Source organism: Protopterus annectens, chromosome 8.part0, assembly GCF_019279795.1.
Source record: "Protopterus annectens isolate FY-2018-M chromosome 8.part0, PAN1.0, whole genome shotgun sequence".
Taxonomy (NCBI): domain Eukaryota; kingdom Metazoa; phylum Chordata; order Ceratodontiformes; family Protopteridae; genus Protopterus; species Protopterus annectens.
Window position 1 is genome coordinate 1505587884 of NC_056741.1, and position 18020 is coordinate 1505605903.

General features: G+C 44.5%; 1 protein-coding gene across 1 annotated transcript in view; it reads left to right on the forward strand.

Moving 5' to 3' along the window:
- The window catches only part of ST14 (ST14 transmembrane serine protease matriptase), a 1989024-nt gene that overhangs the window by 1427736 nt on the left and 543268 nt on the right, over nucleotides 1–18020 (forward strand). The window contains exon 15 of the mRNA XM_044081090.1: nucleotides 15515–15698. Within this exon, the coding sequence (XP_043937025.1) occupies nucleotides 15515–15698 (184 nt within the window). The remainder of the gene's footprint in view (nucleotides 1–15514; nucleotides 15699–18020) is intronic.

Sequence of the window (18020 nt, forward strand, 5' to 3'; positions counted from 1 at the left end):
CTTAGATGAGTCGGAGGGTTCCACGATCCCCTCTGAGGATGTCTCCTTTTCAGACATCCTTGAGCTCCTCAAACAGAGGGGAATTGGCCATCCATTGATCCCTCCGAGGATGAGTCGGTATACCTAGAGGCTTTGGATCCCGACCCTCCACCTCCTGGGTGTCTCCGCCTTCGACCCACTTATGCAGGTAGTGGCTCGGAAGGCGGGCAGCTCCAGATTCTGTGGAACCTGTCCCCAGGAGACCATCCAAGTTTATTACGGCCCCACGGACAAACAGTTTCTTTCCAAGGAGGTCTCTGTGGATGCTATGGTGGTGGCGGCCACTAAGAAGGAACTGCGGATCCTTCAGTACCTGTCCATCCTCCTAACAAGGATTCTAGGACCATGGACAGGTATGGAAAGCGGATGTTTTTTCAGCGACCTTTGCTATGCGTTCGCTGAACTACCTTTGTCACTTCACCAGGCTTCAAAGAGATATTCTCAAGGAACTAGGTGAAGTGGTCCAGGATCCTTCTGCTGCTGGGGCTCAAGAAAAGATTGCCTCACAGCTAGCAATCCTGAATTCCTTATCCAACTCCTCCATGCGGCTCATATCCTATGCGGCTGATGGAGCGAGCAGAGCCGCAGGCACAGGAGTGGCTCTTAGACGCCAAGCCTGGATGCGGCTTTGTAATTTTGCGGACCCCTTTAAGGCGTCCTTCACCAATACCCCCTTTGATGGTTCGGCTTTGTTCGGACCTCAGGTGAAGGATACCTTGACCAGGTGTGAGCAGGACGGTAAAACTCTTTCTGCCGTTGGAGTCCATTTTTCCACTCCTTCTAGACCATATCCCAAGGGTCAGAAGGGAGGGAAGATGTGGTTCCGCAAAGCCCAAGGAGCTACACCAGACACATGTGGTCAGTTTACCCCCAGAGGCAGAGGGGGTAACAATAATAGACGCCGCCCTAGAGGCAGGGGGGGGTCCTCAGAACCAGGGCAACAGGGAGTCTCTTCCTGAGAAGCCCTTTCAGCACCCCTGAGGTGTTGCCCGACTGTCCACCCTTGGAGGCAGTCGGGGGAAGGATTTCGCTGTACCCAGTAGCCTGGCATTCCCTCTCACAAGATATGTGGGTACAGTCGATCATATCCGAGGGTTACAAAATCCTCTTGAAGGTATCCCGTACCTCAACAATCCCTTCCAGACATCTCACCCGGTCAAAGGGATTTGGCAGAACAGGAGGTTTCAAAACTCCTAGGAAAAAGAGCCGTCCAGACTGTGCCGGCAGACCAAGTAGGATCCGGCGTCTACTCGAGATTCTTTTTGGTCCCCAAAAGGACGGGAGATTGGAGACCAATATTAGACCTGAGCAGTCTAAACAGATTTGTCAAGAAGGCAAGATTCGGATGGTCACGCTTCAGTCCATTCTGCCCTTTCTGGGCAAGAACAACTGGATGTGCTCTATAGACCTTCAGGACGCGTACTATCACATAAAGATTCACAGGCGCTCCAGAAGGTTTCTCCGCTTTCAGCTAGGGACCAGTCATTACCAATTCAGAGCCCTGCCCTTTGGCCTCACTTCAGCCCCCAGAGTGTTTACCAAATGCATGGCAGTGGTCACAGCTCATCTGAGACGTCAAGGATTCCAGGTGTTTCCTTATTTGGACGACTGGCTCCTCTCCGCCACCACCAGGTGTCAGCTTCTTCAGACCAGAGACTACACTCTGCAGCTTTGCACGAGTTTGGGAATTTCAGTAAATTTCGAAAAATCTTTGCCTTGCCAATCTATCACCTTTATAGGCGCAGAATTAAACACCGTCAAAATGTTAGCCAGACTAACAGATCAAAGAATTCTGGACATCCAAAAATTTGTTCGGATTCTATTGCAGAGCAGCAAGGTCAAAGCCAGATTGATACTGAAGGTTCTAGGTCTTATGGCTGCAGCCATTGTTCTTCTACCACTGGCTCGCTTCCACATGCGTCTTCTGCAGTGGATGTTATTCACTCAGTGGTCATACCACAGTCTTCCGATGAGGCACGAAATCTTAGTCACTCAATCGTGCAGAACTCATCTGAACTGGTGGATATCTTCCCCTCTTCTTCATCAGGGCCGACCCTTTGTTCTCCCTCCTCCAGTTGCCACAGTTACTACGGATGCCACTCTGATCGGGTGGGGGGGCATTATCAGGGCAGGATGGTCCACGGGACGTGGCAACCCATAGAATACCATCTGCACATCAATGTCCTGGAGATGAGAGCGGTGCTTTTAACGTTGCAAGCCCTCAACGACTTTCTTCCCACGGGACTATTGCAGTACAAGGGGACAACATGTCCGTGGTCTGGTACATCAACAAGCAGGGCGGGACCAGGTCCTATCCGTTGTGTCGAGAAGCTCTCAGACTTTGGCAATGGGCAATCTCCTCTCATCGGTTTCTGATAGCAACGCACATCCCGGCCAGATCCATCCTCTTGGCGGACAGGTTGAGCAGATCCATTCTGATGCCTCACGGTGGTCTCTCAATCAATCTGTAGTGGATCAGATTTTTCTGAAGTGGGGCACACCTTGTTGCGATCTTTTTGCTACACCTCAAAACAACAAGTGCCCCGATTTTTTCACCCTCTTTCCCCTACCAGGCCAACCCCTGAGAGACTCTCTAACCCAGGATTGGCCCCGGGGACTTCTATACGCTTTTCCTCCCTTTCCCTTGATTCCACAAGTCATTCAGAAAGCCACCGTTTTGAGGGCCAAGTTGATTCTCATTGCCCCTTACTGGCCTTGACAAATTTGGTTTCCGTCTCTGAATCGTCGCCTCCTGGTGCAGCCCTGGCATCTGGACCCAGTTCCGGATCTTTTGATCCACCAGTCGGGTCAGCAGCACCGGGCCATTCATTCTCTCAACCTCACTGCTTGGTTGCTCCACTTCCTTCCCTAGCCAGGCTTCCGATGATCTCTGATTCTGTCAGAGACATCTTAGTGTCTTCTTTAAAGTCGTCCACCAGAACTGTTTATGCTAGCAAGTGGCGACGTTTTCTATTGGGCAAATTACAGGAATATTGATCCCTTTACTGCTCCTGTGCATTCTGTTTTAGATTTCCTGGCTGAAGTTTTTCAGTCAGGATCTTCTTCATCTACAGTTAAAGTTCAACTGGCTGCTATTTCCAAGTATCATGTTGGCTTGCATGATAATAATATTATGTCTCATAGATTATGCAAGGCCTTTCTGAGAGGAGTTTTTCTCCTAAAGCCACCGATAAAGCATCCTCCTCCGCAATGGGATCTAAATTTAATGTTAGCATCCTTGATGTTACCTCCCTTCGAACCGTCTGCTTCATGTTCTTTGAAATTATTGACCTGGAAAACTATATTCTTACTGGCTGTCACTTCAGCAAGAAGGGTTTCTGAGATTCAAGCTCTCTGCATCCGTTCCCCTTACTTGGTTTTTCATAAGGACAGGGTATCCTTAAGAACGAACCCGTCCTTTCTCCCCAAAGTTGTGTCTCAAACCAATATTAATCAATCCATAGATCTACCAGTCTTTTTCCCAAACTATTCTGACAGAGCTGAACAAAAGCTTCATTTTTTGGATGTCCATCGTCAACTCAGGTACTATTTGCATAGAACGAAACAATTCAGGAAATCGGACCAATTATTTGTCTCCTATGCAGAAAACAGGATAGGTCTTCCAGTTTCTAAAGTGACCTTATCCAGATGGTTGTCTTCCACCATTTCCTATGTGTACTCTCTCAGAGGCAAACAACTACCTTCTAAACCGAAAGCACACTCAACCAGGAGTTTATCCACTTCTACAGCCTTTCAGGATAGACTACCCATTGATACCATTTGTGCAGCAGCTACTTGGGCCACTCCTCATACCTTTGTCTCTCATTACAAGTTAGACTTGGCCTCCAGAGACAGGGCCAGTTTTGGTTCCACAGTTCTCAAGAGTCTGTTCCATTGAGCCACCCGGGATACAGGTGCTAGGGACGCGGTCCCATCCAGCAAGAATGAAGGCGAGATTGACAACTTAACATTTAGAAGTTATGTACCTACCATAACGTTCCATGTTAGTTGTCTTCTCTCGCCTTCTTTCCTCCCTCCTTCCCCCTGGCCTGGACAGATCTTGAAGAGTTCCTATCAGCTTGTTTCCTCCTGAGCCTTCATTTGAGGGCTCTTGTTATGAACTTGGTTTTCCTAATTATGTTAGGTTAGTCCTTAGCAGGGTAGGTTAGCTACCAAACGAGATCTGAGGTAGTCCCGCCTTGCATCATGGGATATAGGGTTGCCTCGAGTTGGTAAAAGGAGTTCTCAAGCTAAAGCAAGTGCCGAGTCGGAGCCGAGGATCGGCTCCGAACCCATCCAGCAAGAAAGAAGGCGAGAGAAGACAACTAACATGGAACGTTATGGTAGGTACATAACTTCTAATTCATGACCTGACAGGACAAGCCATTACTAAGAGGTATCCCTTACCTCCAAAAAACATATTCATCTAATCCCCCAGGTCATCCAGGATTTATTATCACAGGGCACTATAGAGAGGATTCCAGCAGGCCAAGGAGGGTCAGGCTTTTCCAGATCCTAAAAAAGGAGGGCCCATGGAGGCCTATACTAGATATATCCCTGTTAACTTGTTCCTGCATGTACCTTCCTTCCGCATGCTATCTCTACAAACCCTTCTTTCACTTTTGACACCCGGCACCTTCATGGCCACCTTGGACCTGAAGGAGGCTTATCTCCATATTCCCTTTCACCCAGACCTCAGGAGATTTCTATCTTTTGCTGTGCCATCCTTGCACTACCAGTTTACTGCCTTCTGCAGAACAGAGGGCATTCAGATCTACCCTCACCTAGACAACCTACTCATGCAAGCAAAAGAGGCGAGCACTCTTCAAGCACACCTGAAATTCACTACGTTTCTCCTTTGGGGGTCTGGGGTTTTCTCTGAACATTATGAAGTCTCTCTCTCACCCTATCCCAAGACCAGATCATCTTAGGTTGCAAAATAACGACAGACTTGATGAACACCTTCCTCCCACAAGACAAGGTCACCTCTCTCTCAAACTTCTTACAAGACTTACTCCCAGTCACCCACATTTCAGCCAGGGAATTTGTACGTCTTCTTGGCCTAATGGCAGCCACTATTCCAATGCTACCTCTTGCCAGGTTGCACATGAATTTCCATTGGTACTTGAAAATTTTCTGGTCACAGCACAACAACCCCCTGTGCTTTTAAGTGCTCTTCCTGCCTTGCCTGAAAAAGAGTTGGGGTGGTGGCTCCAACAAATAGGCCAAAATCCAGGTCTTCCCCTACAGCCCTCCAAGGCAGTCCAATTCATGTACACGGTTGCCTCCGATCTAGAGTGGGGGGCCACCATGAAAGGACTCAATGTGCAGGCTCAATGGTAGCTCTCCCTTTGGAATAAAACACATCAGTGTGAGGGAAATTACTGCTGTCCTCCTAGCCTTGAAGAGCTTCCTCCTGCTCATTTAACCAAGTCCCCTTCAAGTCCTTACAGACAACACCACAGTGATGTGGTACATCAACAAGCAGGGGGGACCAGATCCTGTTTACTTTGCAGGTTGGCAATACAAGCATAGGAATTGTTCACTCAATACAATGTAACTTTGTGGTATACATCCCATTGCAGGACAAATGTCAGGCAGATGCCATCAGCAGATCTTTGTCTCTAAATCACGAATGGATGTTACACAGGGATGTCTTCTTAGACATTGCCCACCAATGGGGCACTCCTCGGATAGATCTCTTTGCTTCCCCTCATTACAGACAACTATGGCTATTCTGCTCCAGGCTTCCCTCACCACTAGTGTGGAAAGTGGATGCGTCTTCATTTTCATGGAAGAGGCTGTTCCTATATGCCTTTCCCCCTTCCCTCTCATTCAGAAGGTCCTGCTGAAAATTCAATGGGACAAACCAAAAATCTTGCTGGTGACTCCCGATTGACCAAGGCAGCATTGGTTCACCCTTCTGTTTCTTGACAAGGGCAGTCACTGCGAGTTGCCTCACAAAGTGGACCTTCTCACACGACAGAAGGGATCTCTTGTCCATCCTCATCTGCAAACCCACAGCCTTAACCTGTGGGTGATAAACGTCTCTCTTTCTGACACCTTTACTCAGGGGACATGCTATCTGTCCTACAGGACACCAGGAAACCTACTACCAGGAGATCTTGTTTATCTACATGAAAAAAGGTTCTCCAGCTGGTGTCTTCAAAGGCTGCTAGACCCCTTCCAGGTCATTCTATAGATTTTCACAGGCAACCAAGGTTTTACCTGGATTAGACTAAGGACATTAGAAAGTCCAACTAACTCTTTGTATTATTTCATCCCAGGTCCCTAGGAAAAGCTGTAGCCAAACAAGACTATATCTTCCTGGATCTGTAAGACTGTATCCTTCTGTTACTCCTTCCATGGGAAAGAGCTAACACATACAGTCAAAGCCCATTCCACTAGAGCAGTGGCTTCTTCAGGGGCGTTTCTCAAAGGCATGGAGGCAGCCACTTGGTCCTCTGCGCACACCTTCACAAAGCACTATAAATTAAATAACATCTCCAGAGCCAGGACAGGATTTGCATGAACCATCCTCCATGGATTCCTGGAGACTACTGCTACTTCCTCCACCCATTCCTTTTCATGAGCTGTGGTGCTCTCCTACATGTGAGAATACTGCAACATGAGAATAGGACATGGATTAGTTGTGTAAAATCTTACCATAACCATATATGTCCTTCTCTTCCATGTTGCAATATTCATTCCCTCCCCTAGATGACCTCCTTTTCCCTGTCTGGATGGTATCCTTTCCTGTTCCTTAGGCTATTGTCCTACTGGGCAGTCAGTTCTGAGGTTTGTACTTGTAGACGTCGTATTTATAGCTCACTGTGTATTGTCCAGTGCATGACGTCCCACACATCAGACAGCAGCCAGCTTTAAGCTTTGGTAAATGAGCCAGATGTTTGGAATGCCTGAGGCAGAGGATCCCACATGTGACAATACTGCAACATGGAAGAGAGCCATCTATGGTTATGGTAAGATTTTACACAACTAATCTGTCTGCGTCAAGGGGCTGTATTTGTGAAGGCAGGAACAATAGTATTTGGGCCCCTAGTAGCAGGGTTAACTTATTTGTGTAGGATAGAATTTTCATTGGCAGGAAAGCATTGACCATGTTGGTTGTCCAGAGTATTAAGCAGTATTTGAAGTCCAAGTGTTTGTACTAATGGACATTTCAGCTGAGGTATTAAGATAGCTGTTTTGTTTAGTAGGGGAGGATAAGAGGGTGTTGTGTAGCAAGCTGAGAAATTATCTTTTTAGAGGGACTGTGGATACTGAATATTTCAAATGTGGGGCCCTGATAAATCCATTAAGAGGGGATGGTGCCTTTGCCAAAATAGTGATAATTCCTCACATCTGCAAGTTAGTTGGAAAACGTGATGGACACTAAACCTTTGGTGGGACTCAAAAGTTTTGAGTCTGCACCTTTCTGAACCTTAGAGGTATGTGTACGGGTTGTAGTTCTGTGGGTTGTATTTCAGGGGATATTGCTCTTACAAGGAAAAAGATAAACACTTCTGTTGTTTGTGGGCCTGTAAAATGCTTCTGTATTTTTAAATACCTAACTCCACCCCAAAACAGCCGTATGCAAAGGCATTCTTTTTTCCCCATCGTGTGTATGACCTCTCCTTCACAGCCGCCTCAGCATTAAAAACCAACTTCACATGCACATTTAAGTAATAAACAAAATAGTTTGAAGATTTATTACCCAGTCTGTTAAAAATTAGCACCATTGTAAAACACTGAAAAAAAGTAAACTGGCTCATTGATTTAAAAGGTTGACCTTCTCTTAGGATCCCAACTGTTCAAACTCTTTTTCAGCCACAGCTTCTTTCCCTTAACAGATAAACTAATTGGACAACCTTCCTCTTGCATCATTAGAAACCATAACCACTCTGCCCCCACACTGCACCCCCCCCACTAAACCCAGTTGTACAGATCAGTGTTCTGTATAGGTCCAAAGCTCTGTGTATTTCCAAAAGTAAGACACTTCATCTCAACCTAAATTTTGGATTCAGCTAAACGCTTACCTGTCATTAGCCATATGTAATTGCCTCTCGTACAGCAGTATTACCTAACCTGAGCTACATCACTGTTTCTCCTATTAATTACCTTTATATACTGCCCCTTATATGTTATGTTTGTTGCAGAAAGCTCTGCTGCTTCTTCACATAATCTTTTGCTTAACATAACTTCTCCTTAACTTTTAACATATCTCTAAACTTCTCCAAATTCAGTAGAGCATTCCAGTTTTGCTCTGCAGTAATATTTATTTGATGATGTCAATCTTCATTCTATCCTCAATGAATGGGTTTGGATCTGATCATTGAGATTAGACTCTGCCGATGCTAAAACTTGCAGTCACCAGATCTCTCTAGCTTCTCCCTTACCCACAGTGCACCCTGCCAATTACCTCAGATCTCGATTGCCGCTTCTAGCTAACAGACGTGGTCTACCAGGCTCTCTTGAACTGTATTGAATATGTAAAGTTTTTTCTTCATAATTCCTTCCATTGAAAATTTTTTTCTTTAGCTTAACTTTTAACGTTTAGTGTTTACTGTTTGTGGTTTAGGATCTACTGTTCTTTCTCCCTTGTCCTTACGACTTTGTTGTATTTCCAACATACCATTGTTATTTCCCTGACTCCCTTTCTCTTCTGCTGTCTTTAGTGTTGTAATTGTTGCTTGTACTGCTTCTGCTGTCTTTCTACTTACTCCCTTTTGTAATTGGTACTGCTAGATACTGTTGTTAGTATCTCCCTTTCCTTGTGACTTGGTCATAATTCCATCAGTGGTACTCTTCTGCTTTTCTTCTTCCATCCTGTTTAAAAAAAGTTGCTATTTTTAGTTGTCTATCTTAAAATTTTCATGCATTAGTGTTGATATAGGTATTGCATTATGAGTGACAAACCTGCAGGTTTCAAGAAATGTTCCAATTTTGGACATAAGGTGTCTGTCTCAAATGCACACTAGCTTTCTGTGTACTGCTTGGGTCCATCACACTTAAGGGAAAATTGCTCTATTTGCCACGGATTTTATCTGTGAGCCTTAACGTAAGAGTAAGTTGATATTAAAAGGTCTCTTCCTTTCCTCTTTTGGAGAAGCTATATCCCAATCTCCAAAGTCGAAGCCTTTCACCTTGTCAAAATCTTCCTCATACTCCTCCTGGATCCAGTCTCAACCCCGGATCATAAAAGATGAAAATTCAGGATCCGACTGCTCCTTCAGATACTGCAACTTTAAAAGTGACTACTATGGTTCCAGCACAATCCAAGTTGGATGAGACAAAATCTTTGGATCAGACACAGCCTTCTGAGACTCTGTACTGTCCTCATACTGGATATTCCCCGTTTAACCCAGAACTTAACAAGTTCCATCTCCCTTTATTTATTTATTTATTTTTTTATAACAAAGACCAGCATCCCTCTTCATTTACTCCACTCATTCTTCCAGAAGTTTCTGAGAGGAAGATGTGGATAGAGTGATGAGGAAGATGCTGTCGGCACAGGGACAGATTGGTTTCCCTCGGTGACGACCCTCTTGGTCAGTTTGCCCAACCCTCTACCACACACCACTTCTGCCATGTTCCTCCTCCAATACCATCTGTTGTCTTGGAGCTTCAGGATCCCAGTCGTCCAGATCTGTCAGTGTCTGATCTGAGGATCTCTGTATCTTCGGATCTGACATCTCTGACACCTTTGACCTTTTCGGATCCAGAGAGCTCTCTGAGCTTGAAGCCTGCCAGGTCCGGGGTGCAGCATTCAACTCCGAAGTTCTCAGAGCAGTCTCTGTTCCTCAGCACCTTGGTACTGGACAGTTCGGCTTTGGCTTCTTCCTTGAAGGTGGTGCCAATGGATATGAGAGAGAGGATGTTTCAGAAACCTGGTTTCTCAGATCGCATCCTCTCTCTGGCTCCTTTGAGCTCTGCCTTCAAGGTTCCAAAGAGTGTTCGCTGCCTCAGCAGTCCAAACAGAACCGTCCCCCTCAGATCCTACCTATTTTACCGTGATGGCCCAACACATGGAGCCTCAGCAACTCTCTTCATGGGGACATTCTGCACCAAAACCTCCGATTCCCTTGAATTTTAGTTTCCTCTTTTGAGATTTCCCCAGGACATCCCACTGAGGAAGTACCCAGGATAAGGATTTGCAAGAGGAAGCACCTAGACTGTCCACAGGAATTAGGCACCCGAAGCCATGGATTTTGACTAAGGCGAAGGGTGCTCGCGGTCACTTCTTGAAGAAGTTACCTTTGGAGACATCCTAGAAATCTTGAAGCAGAGAGGTGACTAGATATCCTCCAACCCTATGTTGGAGAAATCAGTTCTCTTAGAGGCTTTCGGTATAGGACCCTCTACTTTCTGGGTAACTCTGCCCACTGATGAGCTCATGGGCATGATCTCTAGGTGGGCATGGAAGGAGCCTGACTCCATAGAACCCATACCTTGGAGACCGGACAAGCTAATGGCACCACCTGTGGACAAACAATTTTGGAGGGAAAGGGGTTCCACTTCATTCCATGGTCATTGTGGCAGCCACAAATTTTGTGAAGGAACTAGGTGAAGAGAGTTCTGCTGTTCATCCCCCCCCAGCAGGAAGTTATGGGTGATGGACAGACTAGGGAAGCGTGTCTTTGCTTCAACACCCTTTGCCTTGCAGTTGCTGAACTCTGGCACATTTTGTTAGACTTGAGAGATTTGACTAAGGAATTATGAAATACTCGGTCAGAAATGGTCTCTGCAGAGGTTAAAGATTCAGTAACTTCAGTTGGCAGCCCTACAGGCTGTATCCAATAGTTCATGAGGTTAATTTCCAACATAGCAGAAGGAACCTCAAGAACTGCAGATTTAGGCATTTCCATGAGAAGGCATACCTGGATGCACTTGTATGATTTTGTTGAGGCATTTAAGTTCAATTTCTTCAGTGCTGCCTTATACAGAACTACCCTTTTTGGCCCTAAAGTGAAAGAAACGTTTTCCAAGTGTGAGAAAGATGGAAAGACCTTGTCTGCCATGGGCTTATATATTTTTCGGCCCCACAGAGATCCTTCTCCAGGAATCAACAGAGTGGTTGGAAAAGGTGGTTCAAAAACTCTCAAAGTCCATTCCATGCCACACTTAGAGGAAGTGCCCCCAGAGGCTGAGGTGGGTACTTCAGTGGACGTAGTCACCCTTGTGACAGAGGTGGCCCGCAAAACCAGGATTCACGAGAATCTTTCTTAGATAAACCCTACCAGTGCTCTTGAACGGAGGCCTGACTGTCCACCTCTGGATTCAGTCAGGGGAAGATCGTCCCTGCACGAGAGTCTGGCTAGAATTAACAAAATATACTTGGGTGCAAAAGATTATATGCAGAGGTTTTTACAATACCATTTTCCCTACCATTTCCAGTTCCCAGAAAACTCCCCAATGTTCTACCCAATCAGAGTGATCAAGCAGCAATTCAGATTTGAAAGCTGCTCGAAAAAGAGCATCATCTAAGAGGTCCCACCAGACCAGGTAGTATCTGGAATTTACTCAACGTTATTTTTAGTGCCAAAATAGGACAGGGGACTGGAGACTGATTTTGGATCTCACAGATCTAAACAAATCTGTTCAATGAACCAAGTTCCATATGGTCACGGTATAGTCCATTCTTCCTTTTCTGGGCAAGGATGATTGGAAGTGTTTGATAGATCTTCTGGACACCTACTATGACATGAAGATGAGCAGGTGATCCAGAAAGTACCTACGCTTCTAGCTGGTAGCCAGTCACTACCAATTCAGAGTATTGCCCTTTGGACTCACCACAGCCCCCAGGGTGTTTACCAAATGCATGGCAGTAGTAGCAGCATACCTCAGACTGTAGGGATTCCTTGCGTTTCCCTACCTGGACGACTGGTTCATTACCACTCCTCATCAACTCGTACATTCAAGAGATCAGGTTCTCCATACATGTGCTCTCCAAGGAATAACCATAAACTGCAACAAATCACAACTTCAACCAATTCAGACCCTGGAATTTATTGGAGCACTACTCAGTACAGACTGCCATTGCTTCCCTTCTACCGTTCTAACTATAAGATCACAAGTCAAGAAGGTTGTAGACAACACATCAGTCTCAGCCCGCACAGTTCTCCAAACCCTGAGCCTCATGCCAGCAGTGATAACCTTGGTTCTGTTCTACTACAGTGAATGTTGGCTACTCAGTGGTCAGTTTTCCATCAGTCATTGTCATATCAGATAAAAATTACCACTTGCAGAAGAGATCTCTGTTGGTGGATCCAGTCCGATCAACTGCTCCATGGCTGTCCATTCATTCCCCAACAGTCCAAGGCCATAGTAACCACGGATTCTTCCCAGATTAGGGTGGGGGGCATTATCTGGGGAAGACAGCCCAGGGTACTTGGTCCCCCCGAAGAGGGCAATTTACGTATAAATGTTCTAGAGAGGAGAACAATGCTCTTGGCATTTCAAGATGTTCTTCCTTTTGGGATGATTGCGATTCAAACGGACAACATGTCAGTTGTCTGGTAAGTCAGCAAATGGGGGGAGCCACATCTTACCCACCGTGTTGAAAAGTGCTCAGGTTCTGGCAGTGGGTGATCTCTTCCAACTGCTTTGTTTTAGCGATGCACATTCTGGGGAGATCCAGTGTGATTGCGGACAAACTGAGCAAGTGCATACTTACACATGAGTGGTGCCTCAACAAGAAAGTGGCGGAGGAGATTTTCCATTAGTGAGGCCAGCCATGCTGCAGTCTTTTTGCCTTTCCCCTAAACAACAAGTGGAGCAACTACTTCGCTCTGATTCCCCCACGGGAGCAGTCACAGAGGATTGCTCTACTTCACGATTGGCCCCGTCGTATTTGTCTTCCCAACAACCCCTTTAATTCCAAAATTTCTGCAGAAAGCTGCCAAGTCGAAGAGCACAGTGATTCTCATAGCCCCCTGTTGGCCTTGACAAATTTGGTTTCCCTTCCTATGGTCTCACCTGGTTCAACCACCATGGATCCTAGATCAGACTCTGGACTTCCTGTCGCACCCGACGGGCTTGTCATACCCTGATATTCCAAACCTCAAGCTGACTGCTTGACTTCTCCAGTACCCCTTAGTAGCCAGACAATCTGTCATCGCCTGTCTGACATATAATTCTGTCTTTCCATAAACCCTCAACTAGAAAAATGTATCCAAGTAAATGGAAAAGGTTTGACATTTGAGTTCTGCAACGTAAAGTTTACCCCTTTTCAGCCTCTATTAACTGCATACTAGATTTCCTTGCTCACCTTTTTCAAAACGGTGCTAGATCCTCAACTGTTAGGGTGCAGCTAGAAGCAATTTCAAATTATTATACAGGATTGAATGGTGCACCCACAGCTTCATACAAATTGAGCAAGGCCTTCTTAAAAGGGACTGTCCTTCTAAAGCCTACCTTTAAAGACCCTACACCTCCACTGGACCTAAATTTGATGCTTCAGTCTTTCACACATCCTCCCTTTGAACCAGCAGCTACATGTGATCTTAAATATTTCTCATGGAAGACTCGTTTCTTGGTTGCTATCACTTCTGCAAGATTTTTTGAGACTGAAGCACCATCTTTTAAACCTCCTTTCTTGGTTTTTCACAGAGATAGTGACCTTGCATACCAATTCCTCCTTTCTTCCAAAAGTGGTGTCAGAATCCAACAATTTGTCAGCGTCTTTTCCCAAGTTTACCAACAAAGGAGAATATCTTAAATTTACTGGTTGTTCATTGACCTTTGTGATTCCATCTGCATAGAAAAAAAAATCAGAAAAGCAGACCAACTGTTTGTTTCCTTCTCTGGACCAAAATTGGGAAAATCCATTTCTAAAGTTATTCTATCACAAAGTGTTGACAAATTGCATCTCATTTATTTATACTAAATTGGGCATTTCTCTTACATACCAATTGAAAGCTCACTCCAATAGATCTGTGGCTACTTCCACAGTTTTTCAATCTAGGGTGTGTCTATGGATGCCATTTGTACAGCAACAACTTGCTCTAGTCCTCATACCTTTATCACTCATAAATTAGATCTGGTCTCCAGAGGTAAGGCATCATTTGGTTCTTTGGTGGTCAGGAATATCCTTCCTTGATGAGGCCGCCCTGGATACAAGTAGTTAGGGATGCTGTCCCATTTGTTGAGGATAGAATGAAGAGTGACAAGATCAGATAAAGAAGTTACGTACCCACCATAATGTTCCATCTGTATTGTGGTCTTCATTTTTCCTCATCTTGCCTCCCTCCTACCCTCATCCATGACTTATGGAGGATTGAGTGTTTAATATGGTCTATGAATAAGTGCATTTATATGTGTATATGACTGTTGTTATGGCTCCCCTTAATTCTCTTCATCCTTCTACGGTAATATAGCAGCAAACAAGTTCTGAGGTAATTGGCAGGGTGCTTTATGGGTAAGGGAGAAACTTGAGAGATCTGGTAGCTGCGAGCTTTAGCATCAGCCGAGTCAGAACTGACTGATCAGATTCAAACCCATTTGTTGAGAAGGAATGAAGTTTTAACACAGGTGGGAAGTTATGGTGAGTACATAACTTTTTTCTGCCACTCTGATTTGCACTGTGTGTGTGTTGATTTGTGCTGTTTCATTGGCTCATTTGTTAAACTAGTGAGAGAGGAGCCACCAAATCAAAACACAGTCGGACTCCCTGCAGGCCTCTAACTGCACTGTGCTTTGATCTATTGAATGACTCAAACCACAGTACAGTTGGAAAGTTAGATCAGTAGCACAGTTGCCTGTGTGTGGTCTGTTTTTCTAGCTGCACTATGACATTTGTTTAACAGACAAAGCAATGAAACTAATAAAAATGTACCAATAACACATGCAGGCATGCTGCTTCTTTTTATCTAGATGTATTGTGCCATCTAAAAAAATCAACCAACAGCAGAGGCAGCTGTCCGTCCTGTTGATTCATTTTTCTAGCAGTGCTGTGCTATTTGTCCATTCAGTATAGTGCATCATTCCTGACTCTTAGGATGCTAGCAGTTGTAGCAAATGCCATAAATAAAGCTTGATGTTACCATATTAGTCCTTCTACAGTGTGATAAAATTCAGAAGCCTTTTTTCTCTTGTCAGCCATTTGCTATGATTTTTTTGAATGTGAGCTGCTTAGTGTGCTTCATACTACCACTGGACAGGGAGGTTTATGGAGTACAAATTTTAGTTGTGCTTCATGTGCTGCTGTCATAGCTTGCATGCTACTTTGTGTTTTGTTTTAATAAAGTTATGGTGGAACTTTTAGAACTAATATAGAATAGAACCTGAACAAACGCGAGAGTGAACAGTAGGAAAAGACACCACAAAATGTTAACATAAAATGTTTTCCTGGACAAATATTTGAACCATTTTTGCTTGTTTCTAGTTGTGTGTGACTTTTTGATGCTTTACTACTTATCAGAATACAGTATCTTTGGTATTCTATCACTGAAATGTCATCTGTGTTTTTTTTTTCCAGATTGTGGGACACGTCCTTACAAACAGTCTCGAATTGTAGGAGGGCAGAATGCAGAAGTGGGTGAATGGCCTTGGCAAGTCAGTTTGCACGTTATAGGCTCTGGGCACACCTGTGGTGCTTCTGTGATCTCCAACGTGTGGCTTGTTTGTGCTTCGCATTGTTTCCAAGATGAGCCTAATTTCAGGTAATGTGCAGAACTTCAGACACATGCATTACTATCTTTGAGACACTTCTACTCATTTTAATTACTTGTTCTGTAGAAACTGTGCTGCTGCTTATGTGGTAAAGAAGTGCACTAACTCATTAGCACCACAAATGTTACTATAAGAAAAACTGAGCACTTGACGGATGTTGGTCAACTGTAATTTCTTTGCCCAAATGCTTTCTGGTGAAGTGAAAACTTTGTTTTGCACTGTCACTGTAAGAAAGAACAACTTGAGAAGTAAAGATCTGAAAATCCTTATTTTGCCAAATTATTTTTGCAAGTATTCTGAAAGCAGATTTTGAAATAAAAGTTTTTGTAGGTTTAAAATCTGCTGTTTGTGCTAGCTACACAAGTACTCTGCCACGTTGTGCTTTTGTGCAAATCACTTTTGAAGTTGTGCTTCACATATAAATGGATGATTAAAAAACAGTTAAATGGGGACTAATTGTGTTGCTGACTTTGCAAAAACAGGTGGGTGTTATGAGATCAAGACATGAAGTTGTACCATTACTTCATTTGGTGCACAGACAGTAGGAATCCTTATTGGAGTTGGAGTGGAAATTCATGTGAGACCAAGCCCCTTTCCTCCTGAGGTGTCTTTGATTTTTAATTTACCATTCTTTTTTGTTTCATTCAGCACTGTAATTTGAAATAATTTTAGTCATAACCCATCAAGGTTAGTACACAATGTTAGTACTGAGTAGCACTACAGTTCATAGGATACTAGGCATAAAGATAAAATGCATGTGGCAAGCAGTTTTAAGTCAGGTTTGTGCTTGAAGGCATGTTTTTTAGGAATACAAGTAACCCCTGTGTTTCTGAGGTCCTGTCCGGATTCTGGAACCCTAGGACTGGTGTATTTGGCATGCACTACTAACAGCAATGAAATTCTCACAGCTCAAGCTCCTTCCTACCCCTAAACCCTTGTGCCTTCTCCAGATCTCCTTGCCCCAAAGCATTTAGACAATTTCTCCTGAGAAACTTGAGCATTTGGCAGTGCTTTTAATAGCCTTAGTGGAGCCAAGTCCTCTTGTTGCTTTCTTGTTGTTTCTGTTATAGTTGTTCAGCAGTAGGTAGTGATTGCAGGCTTCTTCAGCACTTTAACTGTTGTATGTAATGTAGTCATTCAGTCCTCAACTGTTTGGTCCATATCCAATACTCTGATCCGACTGGACCGTTAGTTTAGCTTGTGGACACCAAAAACTCTCAAGCTCCTTTCTTTGCCCATAATGCACTGACCGCTAACATACCTGAGATCTCATTTGCTGCTTTTGCGTTTGGTCATGGTTAATCTTTAGCTCTCGAGTGATCATTTCAAAATACAGTAGCTATTTTAATATTGTCCTTACTGAGAATTCATCCTTCCTTTTCATTACACCTCATGTAGTTCTTTAATACCACAGTTGGTATTATTAGTTTTCTATTTTTAATTCGTTTTACACTTTGTGTAATTCTTGATACCATTGTTGGAATGCCTGTCTCTTACTCTCTATGTTTTCCTCCTTTGGCCTCATCTCCTTTACCCACCTTGGACTCTGGAACCGTTTCCAGACGTCCTGTCTCACCAGACCATCAGAAGATCCCCGATTTGCCTTCATCCCTGGAGTCTCAGTTGCTGATGGTCAGTGTGGAGGCGTAACTGTTCAGCAACAGTTCTGGCCTTGTCAGTACCAAGGGGTTAGTTTCCAAGTACTAAGGCAGATAACTGTCAAGAAGGGGAACTTCTCTCAGCTGTTTTGTGCATATTATGTTAGTGGTACCAGTCCCACCCTTTGATACTATCGAAGCTGGGACCTTAAGCCATCTATTATCAGTACTCCCTTGGGACCAGAGGACTTCTAGGTCAGAATTAGTGTGGTCTAGAGGTCACTGTTTTCAGGGGAGCTCTAATGAATCCCATTATAGCCCCCACCCAAAAGGAGGAGGACATGCAAGAGGAAGCACGTGGACTTCCCATTGGTGTCCTAAGAATACAGATCTGGTTGAAAGGAAGGGGGTGGTACCCAGAATCCCCTTCACAGGATTCTTCCTCTTGTGAGATCCTGGAAATGAGACAGAAAGGAGCTTGGCCTGTAGACCCCCCTCCACATCCCCCAAAGAGTGGATCTTCCTGGGATGCCTATAACTCTTCTCCTTCAGCAGCATGTGTAGTGCCTTCACCAGATAAATTTGTGGGCATTATTTCCAGCAAGGTATAGAAAAAGCCCATCCCAAAGAAACCAGATAGGGTTTTCCTTATTCCCAAAGATGAGCCTTATTGCAGCAAAGGATCTCTTGATTCTCTAATAGTGAATGCAGCCA